The 21,087-nt window shown below is 41.3% G+C and overlaps 2 protein-coding genes across 2 annotated transcripts; one reads left to right on the top strand and one right to left on the bottom strand.

The window, feature by feature from the left end:
* Positions 1 to 29: 29 nt before the first annotated feature.
* ccdc96 (coiled-coil domain containing 96) lies at positions 30 to 14,432 on the top strand. Its single transcript, XM_022224725.2, has 10 exons — positions 30 to 89; positions 3,845 to 3,959; positions 4,462 to 4,779; positions 5,570 to 5,881; positions 6,660 to 6,736; positions 7,616 to 7,769; positions 8,921 to 9,114; positions 9,885 to 10,097; positions 10,650 to 10,787; positions 12,719 to 14,432. Exons 1-10 carry the CDS (start codon positions 75 to 77, stop codon positions 12,962 to 12,964), a joined length of 1,782 nt encoding a protein of 593 aa, XP_022080417.2. The 5' UTR covers positions 30 to 74; the 3' UTR covers positions 12,965 to 14,432.
* On the bottom strand, positions 13,770 to 19,590 carry birc5 (baculoviral IAP repeat containing 5). The gene is made up of 4 exons (XM_022224734.2): positions 19,370 to 19,590; positions 17,257 to 17,366; positions 16,050 to 16,167; positions 13,770 to 15,472 (listed from the first exon to the last, which is right to left on the bottom strand). Exons 1-4 carry the CDS (start codon positions 19,505 to 19,507, stop codon positions 15,386 to 15,388), a joined length of 453 nt encoding a protein of 150 aa, XP_022080426.1. The 5' UTR covers positions 19,508 to 19,590; the 3' UTR covers positions 13,770 to 15,385.
* Positions 19,591 to 21,087: the final 1,497 nt, after the last annotated feature.

Here is a 21,087-nt window from a genome sequence, read left to right as displayed (position 1 = left end):
CTACACGTGCGTAGAAGCGAGGACTGGACTTCAGACCTTCAAACACCAAGGAGACGGAGTGGCTATTTACCAACATGGCGGACGAAGAGGTAATATAAATAAGCTCTGTCAGTCTGTTTTTTTCAGTGTTTATGTTGCGCTACAACCAAATACCACCCTTTAAAAATAGTCATGAAGCTTTTTAGTACAGTGCGCAAAGTTCTTATAAATGCCACTTCACAACACTGTCTAAGTTTTCACGGTCTTGTTTATTCATCGACATCATGTTCATGTTCCTGATGTTGTTGCCTAGGCCTACGGGTAGCTACGTCTGTACGTGTGTAAACGCCCAGCACACGAAATCAACTGTGATTTTTTGTACACAAAAATGAATGTGGAGTTTGACTGAAAAGCTTGAAATTCACATTTCCATGAATTCTTTGTTCTTATTTGCGCGTTATTTCAATGAATTAAATACTGGCTTGGAAATTAAATAGAGGAGCTAGGCCTACCTTAAGTAGAGCTTGCAGAAAAAGACAAATTGAAATTTTCATCACAATAGGCCTATTTCCTATCTAAGATAGGGAGTCCAGTGAAACAGCACCTCTAAATTGTATATCTGAAAGCGTGTAAAAGTGTTTGTTTTCAATCAGTGATTTCTGCCCTTTTTGTGCATCAAATTCTATATTTTAAAAAGCAGTTGTGTTGTAAAAGAACTGAAATTTGTGTTAGTACCATTTATTATGTCTGTTTACGTTGAGTTTTGGGTGTAAAGTATGATGAAAATAATGTAAGATCGGAGCCACTTACTGTACATCAACAACTGTGTGCGGCCATCTTTATATGTTGTCATGCGACATAGTCTCGTCTAAGCCTAATATCTCGCGAGTTTCAACCGGTTTTGAACAATGATGTCATCATCTTGTAGAGCTTATAACATTCATCAATTGATGTATGACTCAAGGCATTTGACTGAAGCACTGTCAAGCCTTGTTTTGGTTTGTGAAGACTACAAAAAGGTAACAAAAAATGTGCATTTTTCTGTTGAAAGTCTCCCCAAAACATGTATAAGGAGTTGATGAAACATATATGAAATGGTGTTTATTTGGAAGCTTGGAATTTCAGGAAGAAAAGAAAGCTGTTTTTTGTGAAAAATTGATGTCGAACTGGTGTCCAACAGTCTTTTGTATTTGGGTGCTGTCGTGCAACTGTGCACATATGGTGTATGTATGTGCATCAGATTGGTGCATGGTGTACAGGTAGCAAGATGCAAATAACAAGCGCATAAACCATACATGTTGTCTCAATCAAATGTTATCAAAAGATCCAGTCAAACACAAACAGACTTGAACTAATGACACCTGACAGACTTGGTCCCTTATTTTTATAGTTATTTATTGATGACAGAATATCACATCAAAACTATGCTTCCGTGATCTTTCAAACATCACTAAAAGTTTCAAGCCCAACTCAACTGACCTGTTACTGTCTACATGTACTTGTACCCTATGTTAATTATTGATAAAGTTCTCCATAATAAAAGATATTGTTTACTTAACACTTCCTCTGTTGGTGATGGGGGAGGGGGAACAAGGTTTTTCAAACCTAAGTCTAAGTACTGCTCGGGAAGTAGGTAAGAGTTCATACTACGGACATCATTTAGGCCCAGGCCTATATTCTCGCAGTCCAGATGACGTCACTGAGTCCTAATTCTTCTCTCTGATTGGTCAGTTGATGGCTTTTCCATATTTCACAGTCGAAACTCAAAGGGACAAAAATAGTGTTGCTGTCTATGGGGAAAATCTGAATTATTGACTAAACTCTTAACCTTTACATCAAACGTGCCTGAAATTTCACTGTTTAGGTGCTATAAATATTTCCCACACTACCGAAAAGGTTCCAGTGATTTTTATCATGTTGCAGCAAAAAGGAGGAAGACATGCAAATTCATGTACAAAGTGAATGGAGAATTGCCCCTTCGCCCAGACGTGAGTGCAATAAGTGGAACAACCTCCGACCGTGAGAATTCCCTTACAGTGGTTTAAAACCTCCTGAAAATTCAAATGTAGCAGTTTATTGAATCCTACCTTATAGAAAGCACTTAGAATTTTTAAGATGAGTTGTGATTTTTGTAGCTTTGGTAGGGAGGTTGATAAATTTTTCATGTTTTTCTCTGTTTATTTTTTGAAGTGATCTTGAATAAGATGTCATAAGAACTATTTTGATATAAATTTGAATTCCATCAGACTCTATAAAGCAAAGAAAAATCGATTTGAAGGAGGGATGTTTTTAGGTGTTTTTATTTATTTATTTATTTTGTCTCATTTTCCCAGGGTAGCTCTCTCTGGGAGCCCTGTATTAAGTTGTAAAAAATACAATGTGTACATAATGAAATGGGCTCATAAACATTTTTGTACACGTGTAATGCAAAGCGTAACCGTGATTAGTTTTTACACAAAAATGAGTGTGGATTTTAACTGGAAAGCTCGAAATCCATGTTTTTGTAAAATCTTTGTTCTTATTTGTGCTTTATTTCAATTAATCCAATGCAGGCTTCACTTCAGATTTCAAAAATTTGGAAATCAGATATTAAACAGAGGAGCTACAGCGTGCATAAGAAGACAAATTTTAATCCCATTTTCCTACATGTATTTAAGGAAATAAGTTCCAAATAAACGGCGCCCTCACTTATTTATGCATGCCGCTAGCTTTGGAGGACACAACCATAACATCTTGGATCCCATAATTTATTTACCTGCAATGATAACATTTCCAATTGAGTTCATGGGAGGGAGTAGGCATCGGCGTTCAACATTTACAACTTGATCAAACAGACACAATGTTTGAAAAATAAATGATGAAGTGACCGACAGTGATGTGCTTTGCTTCTTGAAATGGAGGAACATGAGAAAAATGTTGCTCTTTGAAATGGGTGATTCACAGTATCAGTGTGCAACCAAGTGGTTGCCACAGAAAGGCCACTTGAAAGAGTTCCATATACCGACAACACTTATTTTCCCTTGAAATGTTATAACAGCCATCAGAATGTGATGAATGAGACAGGTCCTGTAGGTTTGCACACAGGGACGTCAAGTGTTGTCCATGTGTGGAACTCTTTCCAGGCCATTTTCTGCAATGCATTGTAGAAAATAGTCCACAAATTCTATCCACCAGATTTACACAGGAAGCTTGTGTTTTTTCTGATGTTTGTCAGGCAAGTGGACTTGTGTATTTTGTATAGCACTTTCTCTCAGTTGCAGGGAATTTCTCCATCTATCAAAACTTTACCCAAGTTGCCTACGGACGTGCGCTCAAATACAAATCACAGCAAAGCAGCTGTCCTTTTGTGGTCATAAAAAAACTTGAAAAATGACCACTCCGTGGCAACCTCTTGGTGGCCCATGGCATCAGTGAATCGCCCCTCTTTCGGGCTGTAATTCTTTATTTGATTTATCTGTTAACAAAGGAGGTACGGCGACATGTCCATTTAATTGTATTGCTGAAAGATTATTGAAGGCTGGGTGTTTTCGTTCATGGCTCGGGAACATTTCTGGAAGTGAAACCGAGGATTCTTCAAAAGCTCTTTAGGTTTGCGGTCGGAAATACAGTGTAGCTAGTTTCAGAGGCTGGAGGACGGGGAGACTTTTGTGGGTTAAACCTGTAGAATGAGGGAGGGACTGACAACCCAATCCTTGTGTGGACTGAGCCAGGAATCAAACCAGGGCTGCAAAGGTGAAGGATGAAGAAAGAACCACTATTCCAACCGTCTGAAATTGACACTGTTCTATCGTAGCAGTGCATTTGCTATATTATGGTTTCATTTAAGATGTAAACAGTTTCATTTCCTCTTTATTTTCTTAATTAGACACCAGCATCAGAGGTTCAAGATACAGAGGCTGCAGCACCTGCTGCAGAAGAGACCACTGTACAGGGAAATGGCACAGCAGAAGTGGAACAAACGGCTGAAGAGGAGGCCACGGGTATATCACAAGATACCTCATCATGCTAGCCAATTTAAAATGAGCTTTCAAAGTTGACATCAAATTAGCACACAATCCTGCTGTTCAGTCTCAGACATGGCCTTTCTTTTCTTGGCTTTTCAGAGCATAGCAGGAAATAACGTATTTTAGGCTGAATAAAAAAAAAAATCTCATCCAGGTTTTTAAAAAAAAAACAACAAATGGAAGAGGCAGGCATTGCATTTTTGTTACCGTGGCTGAATTTCCCAAGATGGTGGATGGATTTTCTAGAGTCTTTACTGATGTATTTGTATCCATAGTAAAGGAGCTTTTATCCAGTCAAGAGTTTTAAAATTTGCATCGGTAGCTATACATGTTTGAAACAAAAAGTCACAGAAATTGAAAATGTCACCAACAAGGGGAAAAAAAAGAGGCGGCTGACTGGGGAAAGGGAAGGAGCGGGGACAAGAAACTGGAAATTTCTTCCTTTGGCCTTAAGTCCCTGTCTCCTTTTCTACTGCAGAGGTTGCAGCACCAGTGACAGAAGATGCCCCTCCTGCAGAGGCCCCTCCAGACAGCCAAGAAGCGACAGACGCAAGCCTGGAAGGGGAGGAGGCCACTCAGGGGGAGGAGACCAGTGCCCCGGTAGAGGGTGACGAGGCGACGCCCCAGACTGAGGCAGGGAAGCCAGGGGAAGAGGAGAGGGAGGGGGAAGTAACGACCGAGGAGGCAGAAGGAGAGATGACGGAGGGTGCGGAGCCAGAAGGGGGACAAGAGGAAGGAGCTGAAGCTGAACAGGAGCCCAGTGAAGACACAACCGGTCCTGCTGAAGCCACTGAAGGTGAGTGTACCTCAAGACGGGAATATGGCAGATTGATCAATGATGATGTAACTCGATGCAATCAGCAATATGTTTAATTTGATAATGGTGATACTGAATTAGCGTGACACTGGTGCAGTGCTTGTATGTACCTACCCAGTACGGTTGGCATTGGTCATGTGTGTTTTCTTCTAAAGGTGAATGCAGTTCATTTTTAAACAAGAAGGACCGATCAAGGTTAAGCTCTGGTAGCTCTGGTGCATAATTGTCAATTGCCGTTTATTTCATATCTCTGACTAAATGCAACCATTTGTATCCTTAAGTGCAGTCATAGCAAAAAAAAGTGTAGAGGACTCACCTGAAGGCTCTTGGATTTTTCACCTGAAGAATCCAAGATGCAACAAAATCTCTAAATTCCTGCTGAACGATTCTAATTTCTAACATTGATTGGCACGATCACTGTGAGAGGACTGCATTGGAAGAGCCGGGTAGCACTTTCTCAGGCACAGGTCCAGTTGTACCATTGGATAAATTTTGTTTGCCCATCCATATACTATAGCCCAAGTTTACCCCTTGGCAAATCAATAAATAAATAATTTGCAATAAATCATGCAATCAAATCATGCAATAAATATACACACCCAATTTCTTTAAACTTAAGCACGGAAAGCATTGGTCTCTCGACATTTTACTGGTACTGCTAAAATGTCTCGTTTTGTGTATTTGCAGCTTGTTCTTAGCTTATCTTTGCTGACCACTTGTACTTTCCATCAGAAAGTGAAGTTAATTTTAGGATTGACTTTCCTTGCAGGGGAGACAGTTGCAGCAGAAGAAACTGATGGCCAGGAGAAAGTTGAAGAGGAAGGTGAGGCGGCGGCTGAAGTTGCTGACAAGGCAGGCGAGCAGCAAGAAGCAGGAGCAGAGGGGGCGGACGAGGCCCAAGCCCCTCCGGCCGAAGGGGAGCAAGACACCCAGCCGGCCTCCCCTCTCCCGCAGAGTGACACGTTTGCTGAAGGCGAGAGGCCGGAGACCCCTGTGGTGGCTGTGATGGAACCATTGTCCAGAGAGGGGAGTCCTCAACCAGAGCCAGAGCCACTGGAGGCAGGCACACCAGAAAGGATAGGTGAGGATTTTTGACAAGATCAGAGTTGTGACTTGGTCATCCCAAGGTATTAGGGCCATTGTTAGAGTGTGTACAGTTGACTTTCGTTATTACGAAATCGGTTATAACGAAATTCCAATTATAACAAATCCAAGTCTGTGGTCCCGGCAAAAACGTGCACATCTCTATAGGGAAAAAATCTGTTAGGGCAAAATCGCATGGTACGAAATTCTTGTTACAACGAACGGTTTTCATGACTCCGTTGCCTTAAAAACCCTGTTGACGACCCATTTATAATGAACTTTTGCGAATCGCAGGTACACACAGGCCTACATGAGCAAAGTGCAATTCCAATCAAAGGAGTCTGCATTGCCAGGGAAATTGCGCCATATCTTGGTCCAGCTCAAGCCTCCTTTGCCTCATAACTTTTTAAAGAAAGCTGTACTTTCAGTCAGTATGTAGTAGTTTCCATCATGTGGCATTGTGATAGCTGCATTACAAGTTGTTGGTTAATACACCTTGTGGATTATTCTTTTGCTCTTGTGTCAACTGGTCAGCCATAGTTTACCAGCCTCTGGTAGGCAAAACATTTTATACAGTTTATACGAGTATGATGTGTGGGAAGAGTGAGGACTGCAGGTGGCTTTAGGATCTGGAACAGATGCGTTACACTCAAGTCTCTGGGCTCTCAGTTCATTCATTTAATTGCCGTCAGAAGGTGAGACAAGACGGCCTTGATTGTTATGTCAGTAAAACAATATGTTGGTTGGAAACCATGGCATTTGTTTGAAATTTCTAGAATCCCCACAAGAAGAGGAAGAATTTGACGACGAGGAACCTTGGATCAGTAGAGAGGAGCTAATCGAGGCTTATCAGGTACCACCCCCTTTATATCGTTTAAAGGGTAGCAGCAATGAATTTTTCTTACATTTTCTCGGCAACTCTGTACTGTTCTTTGAGGCAGGAAAAATAAATTGCCATCCCTTTGAGGTTAAATGTATTTGAGGGCACTGTTGGTATAATCGAGGGAAGACATGGTTCAATGTGTAGGTTTTTCCGTTCAAATTGTGAACCCAAAATGTACAGTACTCATTGAAAACGTTACTGTAAAAGGATTGCTTGGATGCTTATTTTTATGTACTTACAAGACAATGAATCACTGAAGAAAGAGAAATTTAAGCGGAAAAAATCTTTTTAACAAATCAGCTTTTAAGTGCACAGACCAAGGTAAACATTTAAGTTTTCTTCCTAAGATGACATGTACATTACAGTTTTGCTCATGAATAGGGAAATTGCGTTATACATAAAAGCCAAATAGACAGTAAACTACCCTTTAAAGTTGTCAAACAAAAATTGAAAATGTGGTTAATTGAGACACAGAAGTGCATTTTAAAGGTTTTATGAAAAATGTGTATTGCAAAGACCTTTTAACACCTTTATTCCGCAGCTTTAATGGAGATCAGGCACTAGCTAATGGAGGAAAGGATGTGTCCCAAGCATTCTTAACGAATTGTTTCTTTGTAGAAAATGTATTGTAGAGCAAAAACTGCCGTTTGCTAGAAGTTGTAGAGATGCAGTAAGCATGTTTTGCCACGGTAGTCGTTTGGAATCTAGAAATAGTTTTCTGTTGCAGTTTTTCTCCCCAGTAGGATTTTCTGTCATGAAGGTTTGAATTAGAGTACTCGCATATTGTTGTGGTAACGTATTACGCATTGGTTATCATTTTGGCATTATTTTCTGTTTTCCCCACCCCAGGCAGCCCAGTCTGAGCGCGAACAGCTGCAAAATCAGAACATCCAACTGCAGCACAAATTAGCTGAATACTTCCGGAAGAAAAAGACGGACGACCAGCGCCAGGAGATGGACAAGAACGTGACCGACCAGGAACAGCGTTACCTCAAATACATGTGTGAGTGTTGGTTACGAACCGGAAATGGTTTCACTCAAGGTTTTAGCCTGGTTTCACTGTATGGCTGCAAACTGGTTGAGAATGGTCGGCCAGTCAACTTCAGGGCAGGCCAGCACAGGTTGGCTCCATGTAGTGCAAGTGTTTTTGTTGAAACCTCTTAAGACCATCACAGGACCCACCAAGACCATGACACGACCAGCACAAATCTCTAGTCTGAATTCAAGTCAGAAGCTATTCAAATGGGGAAAAACATTCCTTTGTCATTGTTCCCCTGTAGCCATGTCCGAATTACTTGGCTACGGCTTGAAACTACACACGTCTCTATGTGAAGTGGCTGCAGCCCTCTGCCATAGACCTGTGTGTGATTCTAAGCTGCAGGCACATGGCTTGTTTCTTGTGACTGGGCTTATAAAACACTGAAGTAGAGGATGGTCTTGTCATCAGGTCGAGAGAGTGGGCCTGTGATAGTCTTCCATATAACACAGTATATTCCAGTGTTTAGCATTGAGCAAGGTCTGTGAAGTTTGGTGAGGACATCAGTGTTGTAATTTTTTCGGTTTTTAAGTCCAAGAAGTATACTGTAATGTAGGATATTAGAACAGAAATAATATCTGTCCTACTTTAGGCTAAGTCTGCAGATATCTGCACATTTCATGTGGACCGGTGGTACTTTGTCCTTTTAAATGTCAGTCAAAAAACCATGGTACTCACCCTTGATTTCTAGTTTTGTAGCCTTACATTTCGTTGTATTCAGCGTGCAAGAGAAAGGTCTCAATTGCAGTACTGCAGCACAGCTTTCCAAAATTTGACCAGAGTTTGAATAGAGACATCTTGCACGTGAAGAAATATTTAACTCGAGCTATCAGTAGTGTCACAGACCAGTATGGCAGTCGGATCAAGCCCGTTTATGACTCCAGTCCCAAGTCCTTTCACAAGAACAATCAAAAGTAACAGGGTGCACATGAACAATGACAAAGTAATGCTGTTATCACAGTTCATTTATATAAGTTTTGACTTGTGATGGACATGCAGGGACTTGGGATGGACTCGACCACAGCACTGTCACAGATTGTTCCATTGACGTCCAGTCAATATGCTCTCGTGACACAGAGCACTCATCGTATTGTTTTTGTCTTGCGTGCATCTGGCAGCCAATCTGGAGGAGCTGAGGAGGCAAGAGGAAGAGGAGCGGGATGACCTGAGCGAACAGTTGGAGGAACTGAAGGGGCGTCGGCAGGAGAAGCTGGACACAGTGGAGCAAGAGACTGACTTGTTCAGCCAGCTCAAGCGACAGTCAGCTGAGAATGCCATCAACAGCCGCACGGGCAAAGCCATCGCCCCAAAGGTGCGTCAAATTGAACCCTCTTGGCTGTGGGGCATTATAGTGTTGCCTTCCAAAGCAGTTAGTGCAGTCCATAAATCCGGCAAAAGTATACTTGGGACTCTTTTCATCCTGTCCCTCATGATCATCACGGTGGGGGAAACCTGGCCAGGGTTGGGATTTGGGAAACCATTTTGTCAAGGGGTATGCTTGCTTGCAAAGGACAAAAATGAAGGGTCTGTAATGGAGGCCATGCAGAAAAGTTTCAGCCATTTTTGGTCCAAACTGTGTATTAGTGAAAACAAAGAATTTATACAAACCTAAATCTAATAAGCTGGAATGCCAAACGAGGTTCCAATGAGAAAATCGCTTGTTGCAGTCGGGATCACTCACAGTCCCTATTTAGAACAACGCATGTTTTTTTATTGGAAGACACTGGTCTGTGTGCACATGCTGACTTGGGAACATGTTCACACTGTTCCCCTCAAGAACGTTTCAGTGGGAACAGGAACTTTTTAACTCATCACAAGATGTTCCCCAATCTATGGCTATACGTTCCACAGCAAAAGTCTTCCAGTTGTCATTACTGATAGCAATCAGCATTAACCTCCACTAAGGTGTACAATTTCAGGCTCGTTATAAGTATCTTGTGGTTGAAGAGGTGAGGCAATAGGGGTTACATACTGATCAAACATTCTGTACTGACTGGGTTAGTGCAGTGTATTTGCAAAAGCTTCAGGTAGCATGTAGCAGGCCCAATCTCACTGGCTTGTTTCACCATTCGTACCCCCCAGGACATTGAGGCCTATCTCCTCAACGAGGCCAAAAAGGAGGAAGAGGTCAAGCAGGTGCGGCTGGAGAACATCAAGCTGAGGAACCGGCTGCGCAAGAGGGAGCAACAGCTCAAGGCCAAGGAGGAGCTGGCCGAAGGGCTGCATCTCATCGACTTTGAGCAGCTCAAGATTGAGAACCAGACTTACAACGAGAAGATTGAGGAGAGGAACGAGGCAAGTCCTTATCTTGTTTGCTGACCACTTTTGGGACTGTCATTATGTCATTTGATATGTATCAAAATGTTGCAAATACAGACTCGGGAAAGTTGTGAAATAATATGGGATATTTCTTGTCACAGTTTCACTGCAATTTCCACTACAACAGGTCATTAGTAAGGGTCAAATTCGAGGTCAACAAACATACTCCCTCCACAGACTTCTCAAACTTTGTGTTTGTAATAAACAAATCAGGGATTAGCAATAGTAAAGTATTAGCTGGAGGCCAGTTTGTCATGTCAGGTGAAATGTACAATGTGTGCCATTTGTCAATCTTCAGTGGAAGAATGCATGCTAGTGAGTAGGAGAGTTAGTGGCTCTGAAATGCTTTTAGAAAGATCATTAGTTTTTCATCTTTTGTAGCCAAAGGGTCATGAGGTGTGGAACCTAAATTTGTCAATAACAGAAAGACAGCCCCCTAGAGCTCAAGGTGTGATGGAATAAGGCTTCTCAGTGTTGTGTAAAGGAGCCTGTTTAAATTTGACAGTTTGTATTTTGGTGACTCATCAGGAATTGCTGAAGCTGCGAAAGAAGATCACCAGCACCGTGCAGGAGCTCACCCACGTCAAGGAGAAGCTGCAGTTTGTTCAGGCGGAGAACCAGGTCCAGAAGGGCAAGCTGAAGGAGGTGGAGTCCCTGGTAGCCCAGGTGGGTTGGAGTACTTTGAGCTCAGTGGATGGAGCAGTCAGGCTCAGCTTGGCTCCAGATTAGTAGTTAAATTTGGCTTCAAGCCTGCAGAGCCTAATAACCATATAAAGATGCATGTAGAGGCTCTGCATGGTAGCCATCTAGCAGAGCAGTTGTTTTTGCTCCACAGGGAAACCTCCATGCCATGTCCCATGGAATTGAAGCACTGGCCCACAAGATGGCTGCCATACAAACCCTCTGTAGCAGTGTCAGAAACATAAAAATACTGAAGGGATGGTACATGTATGTCAACCACTCCACACCGAATGAGTTGTAGTTACACGGATGGACGTTTGTACATGCATCAGCCTCTCTATGCAATGGCAGGTTACACCTCTACTCATCCACATGCTTGAGGGTGGTTCTAATTACATTTGTACTCATAGAAGGTGGAACTATAGTTGACGAAGGTTGAGCATGTGTGAGCATTTTATTCAATTATATATTAAAGGTGCTGTCCGTTCAGTATTTTAATGGAGTTGTATTGCAATTGCTAGAGCACTAACACGTCATTTCCCTGAGGAAACTTTGAAGTTGTCCTGAATAGTGTTGTATGTCTCGAGACCTGGTCTCGGTCTTGAGACCTTTTTTTGCAGTCTCGTTCTCGCCCTGTCAAAGTCTCGGTCTTTGGAGGGCCGGTCTCGAAAGCGCCGGTCTCAGTCCCAGATGCCATATTCTCGGGTCTCCCCCTCGAGACCATAACAAAATGGGCATCTGGTTACCACGCATGCACATGTTGCAAAAGGCAAAATTACCTCCGCTCGAGTCAAATTTTTAGCCACTGATATAAATACGACACAGTAATGTTCAGTTTTTTTGCAATAAACAATGAGATCGATGAAGACTAGTCAATGCAGCATGATGCAACCTTGTCCAAAGTTGTTACTTTATTTCTAATCCAGAGTAGCCATGCTGCTTGGCACCATGGAGATTAGGTTGTGAGTAGCGGAATTTGCACACTAGAGTGGTTCCCGTCCCCTACATAGTCTCCTTCTGAACGTAGGGCCGGAACGGAAACCAGTCTGTGTGCGCGCACGCTATGAATTGTGTGCACGTGTGAAAGTGCTTTCATTCCATCTAGTATGTGGTACGTGTTGTTTTAGTAGTTTCGTTACAGTAGGCCTACATCTTTTTTTGATATTTGTTTTCAGTATTTTGCTTACAAAAAACAGTCTCAAGGATATTTGTTTTAATGTTCGCATCATATCATTTGGGACACTCGGGTTGAAAATGACCAGACCAGGGTAAAAGTAGAGCAGTGTCACTGATAAAGGAACTGAGACATTCTTTAACAAATATTTGACCTATTTGTGTGTGTGAGTTTATGCTAATGTTTTCATTTTAGTTCTTTTGTACTTAATTGTACTGCCATATGTTTGTCCCTATTAACCTTTTGGTAAAATCTAAACATTGGTTAATGGTTGGTCTCGGTGTCGGATGTCCTGTATTGGTCTCGACCTGCGACAGTCGCAGTCTCGAAGTCCTGGTCTTGAAGGAGTAGGTCTCGGTCTTGGTCTCGTATGCCTCGGTCTCGGACATCAAGGTTTCGGATACAACACTGGTCCTGAATGCAGACATTTTAACTTCGTGTGTGAATTTGCAGATGGTATTGAAATTAGCTTGAGTGAAATTTGAATAATGTGCTCTAGATGAATTTGTGCACCAGACATCTTTGTAGGTAAGCATATAGATGCACACTTGAGGTGTGGAGGACATGGACTTTTCCAGTGATAAGCTTTGACTGAAGTGAAGTTGTTTTTGTTTTAAGAGAGACAAATAATGCTGTTCTTTGGTCCTCGGCAATGTTCAATCTGTTTCATGACTGATCCCCGTCAAAAGGGTGTGTCCAAAAAAGCTCTATCCAGTCCTGTTTGACAACTTGCCTCTGACAGAAACGAGACATCCTGTCAAGGACCAAGAAGGCCCGCGACAGCCTGCGCATTGACAACCAGAGGCTGCGACAGAAGTCGGGCCTACTGGGCAACACCCCACTCCTGAGGGACTTTGAGGAGCGGAAAGACGAAGGGGATGAGCTGAGAGCCAAGCTGGAGAGGCTGAAACGACAGCACGCCGAGCTGACGCTGTCCTGCTCCGGGGTGCGCCGCAAGATAGAGGAAGCTCGGTCAGGGAGGAGCTGATTTCTTTCTTCTCTGCTACCACTGCAGATAAAACTAACAGGAGCTTTCCAAGCATTGCCTCAGCTTAAGGTCCTGAAACTGTTCATCAGTTTTTGTGGTCAAGACCATCACAAGACCGTTGATGAGACCAGTCACAAGTAACAGGGTCAACAGTGGCAAAGGAATGCTTATTTTGCAGTTCATCTGTATAGCTTATAACTTGAGTTCAGACGTCTTGTGACAATCTCATGGGGTCTTCTGATGGTCTGAAAAGGTCTCAACTACAACACTGTTGTTATTTGATGTGTGGAAACAATAGAAGGCCCAGTTAAACTCTCATATGCCATTTGATTAAGTATATAGACCCTTTATAAGAGAGATCTTTCCAGTGTGGCCTACACTATTCCCAGTAAAACACCGCTTAATAGACTGATTGCACCCGCTAAGTCATGTGACCTATTGTGGGTATTGAATATCAGCAAACACAGCGTCTACCAGAAGCAAAGTGTTTCGAAAGTATCATTTACCAAAAAAAAAAAAGCCGATGGTAGGTACAGTACTCAGACTACTGATGTGCTGGGTACTATATCATAACTTGGATGTATTGTTTGTAAACAACACTCAAAATACAAGTTGCTGTGGGGTTGATACCCACTGTATGTCACATGATTTAGCAGGCGCAATCAGTCTATTACTGTGGAACCACAAGAGGCTACCTGCTTTGCAGGGTACCTAGACCCCTACTATATTTAAGAAAACTGGCATAGTATTTGGTCTAAGAAAGCAACACAAGTTTGTCATTAAGCCAAGATGCAGACATCAGAAATTATTTTAAGTCTTACTATCCAGGTTTTATTGAGTATTAAGGGGTGACAAACACAAGCTAGTGTCCAAATCAGGTTTACCCTCTGTTCCCAAGTGAACTTAAAAACCTTATGCGAGTTACTGCTAAAAAAGATACTTTGAAAGTGTCTCATAGTTAACATGCATACTGTACATATTTGAACTTTTTTTCCTTCTGACCTTATTAGGACACTTCTAACAGTTTTGATTATACTCAATTTATGTAAAAAAAAATGCATTTCTTCAAAGTTTTTGTAAAATTGTGTACATAAGTAACAGGTTTTTCCTTCATTAGTGTTTTGGGTGAAATGATGACAGAATCTAGGCAAGAAGTTCAAAGTGTCAAAACTCCAGCCAAGTAATTGTCATCCAAAGAAATATTTTGTGATAAGCAGGTACCAGTTGGGTAGGGTTGAAACTGGTGTGTATTTATTTTAATAGAAATGTCACACGTATACATATGTAAAGTTTTTAAATTTGACAATTGATGTCGTTTTTTTTGTTGGAGGATAACAAACTGTGCATTTTTCTTCCAGAATCACAAAGAGGTGTGGAGAAAAAGCTTTAATCGCTGTAATTTATCCGTCTATTTCTAAGGGGAGTGCCTTTTTAATTAAAAATCAAATTGTACACAATATGACAGCAACACAGAGATCATTGTGGCCTTTTTTTTCTGCCACATACATCAACTAAAGGGGTAATTCATTTTCTCAGAATTGTCATGAGCTCACAGAATGTATTGGGGAGTAACAGTGCAGTGAATATTCTTAGAACGTGAAAAGTGATTGTTGACCGTCATTTTCTTGCATAGTCATTCAGCAAGGGGTCAAAGAAAAGTCGTTTAGTATGCTCATGAAAATGATGAAAAAATGAGTGACCCCATATGCAGACATCTTTGTACAATTGATGTTATCAACACAAACACACACACAAAAACAATCTTCCAACAGCACTGTGTGAAGCCTTCCAAAAATAAAAGCTAGGCTGATCGGTACGTATGTGTATATAGAGTGATTGGCTATGTTCCAGAGAACAATCCACTGCCTTGGATGATGTCACTAGTCTTAACAGTGTTATATGAAACCAGGGGAGAGCATACTGAAGGTATAACAGAAATACTGAAGGCGAGATATTTACACTTTTCAATTCGTGGTGCAAGTGTGTACATGTACAGGGCAGGAACTTATCGGAGGCAATGGCCTTGATGCCCCGGTCTTTGCCTCAGTTAAGTTTCTACTACAAGTGCCCTTCGTGAAAGGGAAACTGCTTTGCCCTTTCAAGAATGAAGTTCCTGCACCCTGTATGTAGTCTACAATTTCGAGCAGTTTGACTGATTAACTGATTACATTAACTACTGTGAAAATTTTCATGAGTCTTCTTTGCAGATTTTACTCGCTTACAGATTCCCACACTTTTCGAAATAGATTTTCTACAAGTATAAATATTATGTACACACTCCAAATGTTTTACGCACCTACCAAAAAACTTCAAGCTAAGCATTATTCATGTGTACATTCAACTCAGTAGAAAGTAACATCTTGGACCGTGCGCAGCCTCACTTGGGCCCGCCGGTTCCAAGTTGGATTCAGAAGTTACCGATTACTGGTTCTTAAGCTCCTCTATCTGCTTTCTCGTTTTCTCTGCCTCGTATGTGAACTCTTTGATGCGATTCTCAACATGGTTCATCTGTGGAATGAAGTGAAGAAACAATTTGGCATTGCCATGAACGATGGAGGGTTTATCTTAACGGATAGTGCTGTAGACACAATCCAAGAGGAACGGGCGACTTGCATTAGCTCCACCCTATACAGTATCTTTATTTCTTATGTCACTGTATGGCTGGAAAACTTCCTTCAAAGCTGACATTGGTTTCAGCCATGCAGCCATACTATTGCCATATGATACAGCATCCACACACTTTCAGGGCATCATATAGGATGGAGGACATCAAAATTACGTTACCCCAGGGATTGATGCCCATTGCCATTTGAAAAACTGGATCTTTAAGAATGTACTTTGAGTATCCTGCATATATATGATTGTGTAGGCTTCTGGAAGGTCACTGGCAAAAAGACAGGTTAGTTACGCATTGCTGGTGTATCCACGGGGCCTCAGAGGCTGTTTTTGTCATTTTAATGTAGTTACTACAAATGCACAAAAGGTGTACTCCAGCTTATCCCATTGATTTAAAACGTTTTGCCCTCTTAGGATGTGTTAACGCATAACCTCTGTAGGCAGGGGTTGGATGGTTCTGTTCACTTACAAGTCTGTTCTGCTGTCGGATTGCTTCTAGCTTGAAGAACTCAGCCACGGTCATATCTTTCTCGTCCTTCTTTTTGTTGACAAAGGCACACTTAGGAGCGTGAGATTTGTGCTCCAGCCTGTGAAATATAGACCACCATGAAAGACAAACTATTAGGGCTGACTGCCCTTGTGAAAAGAATGCAAGATTTCTGTGCTCAAGAGGGGTGGCAAAGTAATGTGGACAGAACGTTGAGTGTAGCTTTTGGACACGGGCGCGGGAGATCAGGCACAATGACACAGGGCTTTCTCTGATGAAACTGATGAATTACCTAACTGAAGGGTGCCATCTGGCCTTAGTTTAAGAGCACTCTCACTGGCAAAGAAGAGATGGGTAATGGTGGGATGTTCTTCAACCAGGTTCATGCACGTGCCCGGTGCACACATAAAAGCCATATCCTCAAACAGAATTGGTCGCGTGTGCTCTGTGTCTCACATCAAACACGTATAAACCCAGTATGTTCTCACAGTGCATCCCCACCAAAGGGATGTCATTTCCATGTAAAAACACCCGCATTCGATCCTGCTTTAAAGGCGGATGGCCATGGAACTAAAATTGAGTCAACACTTTGGATGGCCACAGTCCACGTGACCCAGCACATCGAAATCAGGAATAAGTTTCAAATTGACTTTTTGAGGTAAGTACATGGTCAGAAAGAGAATTTCATAAGCTTTCAAATGGTACATACATGTATTACAAGTGTGTTGCTTCTTTGGTTCTCAAGTGTGATCGGATGAACATGACAACTTGACAAGTCATTTGAAAGATTATGAAATTCTCTTTCTGACCTAGTACATACCTCAAAAGTCAATTTTAAACTTATTCCTGATTTCGATGTGCTGGATGACATACCACTTTGCGAATGTGTTGGCTTAGTGAAAAGCAGCTGGGAATTACAGAATACAAGGCATGGCATTGGCTGGTAATCAAACTTCACTGAGAAAATGCATGCTTGGCTGTGCGCTGAAATTAGCTGAACAGAACCTCTCCCATTCAAATCAAAGCACATTGCAAAAGCACATGCACTATAATATTATAGAACCCCAGTGGGATGTGAACTCCCATTATAGACAATGCCACTAGACCATGCCTATGACAAGTTCCCATCTGAATACACATGTCCAGATCATCATGAACGTGAGTCAGCATTGACAGAAAATCTACCAACATGGGATCATCGGTTGGTTCCCATCCGTCAAGTTCCTTAAAGCACATGAAGCAGCGCACGAGGTCAGGTTCCTGAGCTGTTGGACAGTGATAGAAGCCTGCAGCCGCCATCTGAAAACAAGAACACCAGTCCATTTAGCCATGGAGAAGTACACTAGCAGTAAAGCAGAAACCTACTGTATCTTCAAATACGATTGCTACCAATACGTCAAGTTGTGCCAAAAATGTTTCTTCAACTGTCTCAAAATTACACGTACATGTATCTTTGTGTGTACAATGCAAGATGGTCAATCTATTCTACAATCTGTTCTAAATGTATTGTTGAGTTTTTAAACTTTTATGCACAAATTGAGGTTTGCTCTTCAAGAAATTCAAATCACTGCATTTCCCTCATGTCAACACTGATAAACAGAAAGAGTAAAACCAAGTCTTTTTGTTTTAAACTGAATCTAGAAAGTGCAGGATGTGTTACTTTCTTCAAGTGATTTTGTGGCTATGGTGAATTTTTCAAAGGGAAATTAAGTCTGAAATTGCAAGAGGCCTAAATTCTATCTTGTGAAAACAAAGTCGCAGTGACAATGTAAGCACGACACCTGTCAAAGGTGTCAGTCTTATTTCTCAGTCCCGCTAGAATATCCATTGTGCATTGCCATGGTTGTTGTGCAGCTCAAATAGAGAAAGTGCAGCATAAGGGACCAGTTCTCAGTCCTATGTTCACTGTCTTTTTCTTTTTGATCGTCAGAATTAGAAAAACGCAGTGGTTACGCTGCAGAAGTTTAGACAAGTTGCTAGTCCATTTTTTTGCACTAGATCATTGCATTGGAAGCAGGAACCAGACCACTCTAAAACGTTGAATGGATCTCGGACTTTCTTTCCCTTTAAAAAAATCCTAAAAGGGTACATGTATGAAACTACCAGAAAAAAAAGAAAAACGTGTGGAAAGTAAACATACACTCTGATTAAGAAAATAAAGAAACTAAAGCCTTTAGCAAAGGTTTGAAAGGAAGGAAAAGAACAGAAAGAAACGGACAAATATTCACAACTGTGTGGACTTGATACCAGCGTGCCAGGATTGCAGAGCAAGGGGTGTCGTGATTGAGTCATGATTTATGGAAATTAAAACCTAACAAAGATTGTGCAATGCTGTAACTATAGAAGTTCTGTATGGCAGCCATCTTTTCGGTAATACTTTTGTTACGGAGGGATAGCGCAAACTCCAAGATTCTCCTTATCCCTGAAGAACAAAAGCTCTTACCAGAAAAATGGCTGCATGCAGAACCTACATGTAAGGCCTAAGTCAGGTCAGACTTTACATGTAACTAAAGCCACTTCCATTCATGCCGCGCCAGTGACTTCCTTAGTAAAACATGGAAAATTTATTTGCAAGGCCAACCATGGAGGAAGGAAAAGAGGCAAACATGGCGAAGTGGCAATCGAAAGGGTAGGCATGGCCATTTTGGTGGGGATTGTATACTTGGGGTCTTTGGGAACCTCCCAGTTTTTTGTCATTTTAATCTTGCAAAACTGCTAAGTTCCCCCCCCTCAAAAAAGAGCAATACTTTCTTTATTTCATTGACAATTTTTGGAAATTTCAAACATGTCAAATTGTCAATTGTGAGAAAATATGGCTTTCTTACTGATAGGCCAGTCATGCAAATTTGAATCCACTAAGCACCACGTGTCATGTGTTAAAACCCTGACAATTTTCCCTCATAATTTCCCTAAAAACCCTGCTTTCTTTTCACCAAATCAACCCTACGGTTATTGAGCATGACGTCATACTCAGAGTCATCTACCAAGGTGAATCGAAAACCAAAAATATAAATCTCCTTTATTATTTATAGGAACAGCTAGGGTCCCCAAATTTACAAACAATTCCCATTTTGGTCGTGATGCATGGTGAAGGGTAGCCCAAGTCGAGTCCTATCATGCCTATGAAATCCATCGTTCGCTTCGCTAGTTCCAGGGATCGTGGGGGACCGCAGCTCGTAGCGGACATGATGACGACCCAGCCCGGCAACCCGAACCCCAGTACGCAGTAGTAGTACTACTAGTACTAGGCAAGGCCAGTACGTAAGGTAGAACAACTTAACAAGAACTCAAATCAAAACAACCTTGCTCGGCATACAATTGCAGTTTTCGTCAAACGGCCAGTCCTTAAAAGATGCAAGACGGTTTGCTTCAGTGTTCATCACAAAGCTTTGTCGCTCTTTGGCTTCCTCAGAAACGCCTAAATCTTCACTTTTACCCATTTTTGACAGCTTTTTTGCAAGAAAGTAAATTAAATCTGCCGCGATTTAACTCGGGTGTATGATGCATGACGGGAAGGAAAAGTTTATTGACCTCTTTTATTCTATAGTTGGACTGGTTCTCGGTCCCTTCGTGGTCGAACGAGTAACTAACCGGGCTTGGTGTTAGTGGGAGTGGCCGCATTTAATAAGGAAGTTATCCGTGGCCACGAAATGAAGAAGGCAAAGAAATACTTTCTTGAATAAAATAATGGGTGACCTTGTAGAATTCACTCAGTCAGAATCATTAGATGTTAATGGCTTTGACAAATAGGCTTTAAAGTTCAGTTTCAGCCTGGTGGAAGGAAGACACATGGTTTGCGCTCGGGTTTCAGTGGTTAAATTTCGCTGCTTGTAAGTTTCAAATGGAGTTTCTCAAAAACTGAGGTTCTTGTGCTTCAATCTTCAGATTTCGAAGAAAAACTGAATTCTGCACTTGGAGTGGATAAATTTGAAAAGAATAATGGTTGAGGTTTACGCAGCAGTGAATTACTGGAGATCAACGTCAAGTTTGGGAGAAGGAACAGAAGGAAATGTGAGTTGCACTTTATTTAGTTTCAGAATGTTTCTTAAGTTGTACTTTATAATTCTTAACTTTAAGCCTATATAGGCCTAGTAAGAAATTTATGACAGTCTATTTAGCCTGTCAAGCTTTCTATATGAAATTCACTATCTTGAAGGTGGGACTGTCTTAAATGTTATTTATTGGCAAAAGTGGTTTCAAAAACTGAATGACTAATTTGTCGTATATTTTCCCCAGATTTCACTTGAAAAAATCTCCAAGACAGCCATGATTTGTGTTTGTCGGATCTAAAGAGACACTGAACCCAAATCGTGTGACAAACAATGTAATATGAGTGACAGAATTCCTCTTCGGGGCAGAGATGAAACCAAAGTGAGAAGCAGAGTTCTGACGTTTCTTTTGAATAAAGTTGAATAAAGTTACAAATAAGGGAATTCAAAGTCAACGCAATGAAAAAAACTTAGTCTACGTAACAAAATTATTTGTTCTCAGTTGAACTGACTTTTTTCATGCCGGAAAGTAGTTGTTAAATGTAAATCTTTAAGTCAGGTTGTGAACTCAACTTTTTAAGCTGATTTGAATAAGTGCCTGTTCTAAAAACGGCAGTAAGTTAGTTTAGTCGCTCATTTAAAGCTGCGCTCACTTTGTGCTCACAGAAACACTTCCGCATGTCGTTTTTCAATAAAATCTTCTCAATGTGAATGAATGCGGTACAATTTTTCCTGGGGGTGTAAAATTAAAATCATTTTATTGATGTTTTTTCAGTGTTGGCTCATCGAAACCAGACGGAAAAACACATAGACAGTTTGGACATTATATTTACTGACAAAACCTATTGCATGTCTTGGTGGAATTCTCAAAGTTTTACACACTGAACAAATCACGATTGAACTGACTCAAAGTGAAAATATTGCAGCGAAACCGTACACAATAGGTGTAAAAAAATGAATTGAAAACAAACACACACAAAAACAAGTTAACATTATCGCTTTCGAGTTGGTTAGTTAATAAGAGAGTGGTC

Source organism: Acanthaster planci, linkage group LG07 (assembly GCF_054643075.1).
Source record: "Acanthaster planci isolate LZ-2023a linkage group LG07, COTS_SCS, whole genome shotgun sequence".
In the NCBI taxonomy this organism is placed as follows: domain Eukaryota; kingdom Metazoa; phylum Echinodermata; class Asteroidea; order Valvatida; family Acanthasteridae; genus Acanthaster; species Acanthaster planci.
This window is presented reverse-complemented; position numbering and strand designations above follow the sequence as displayed.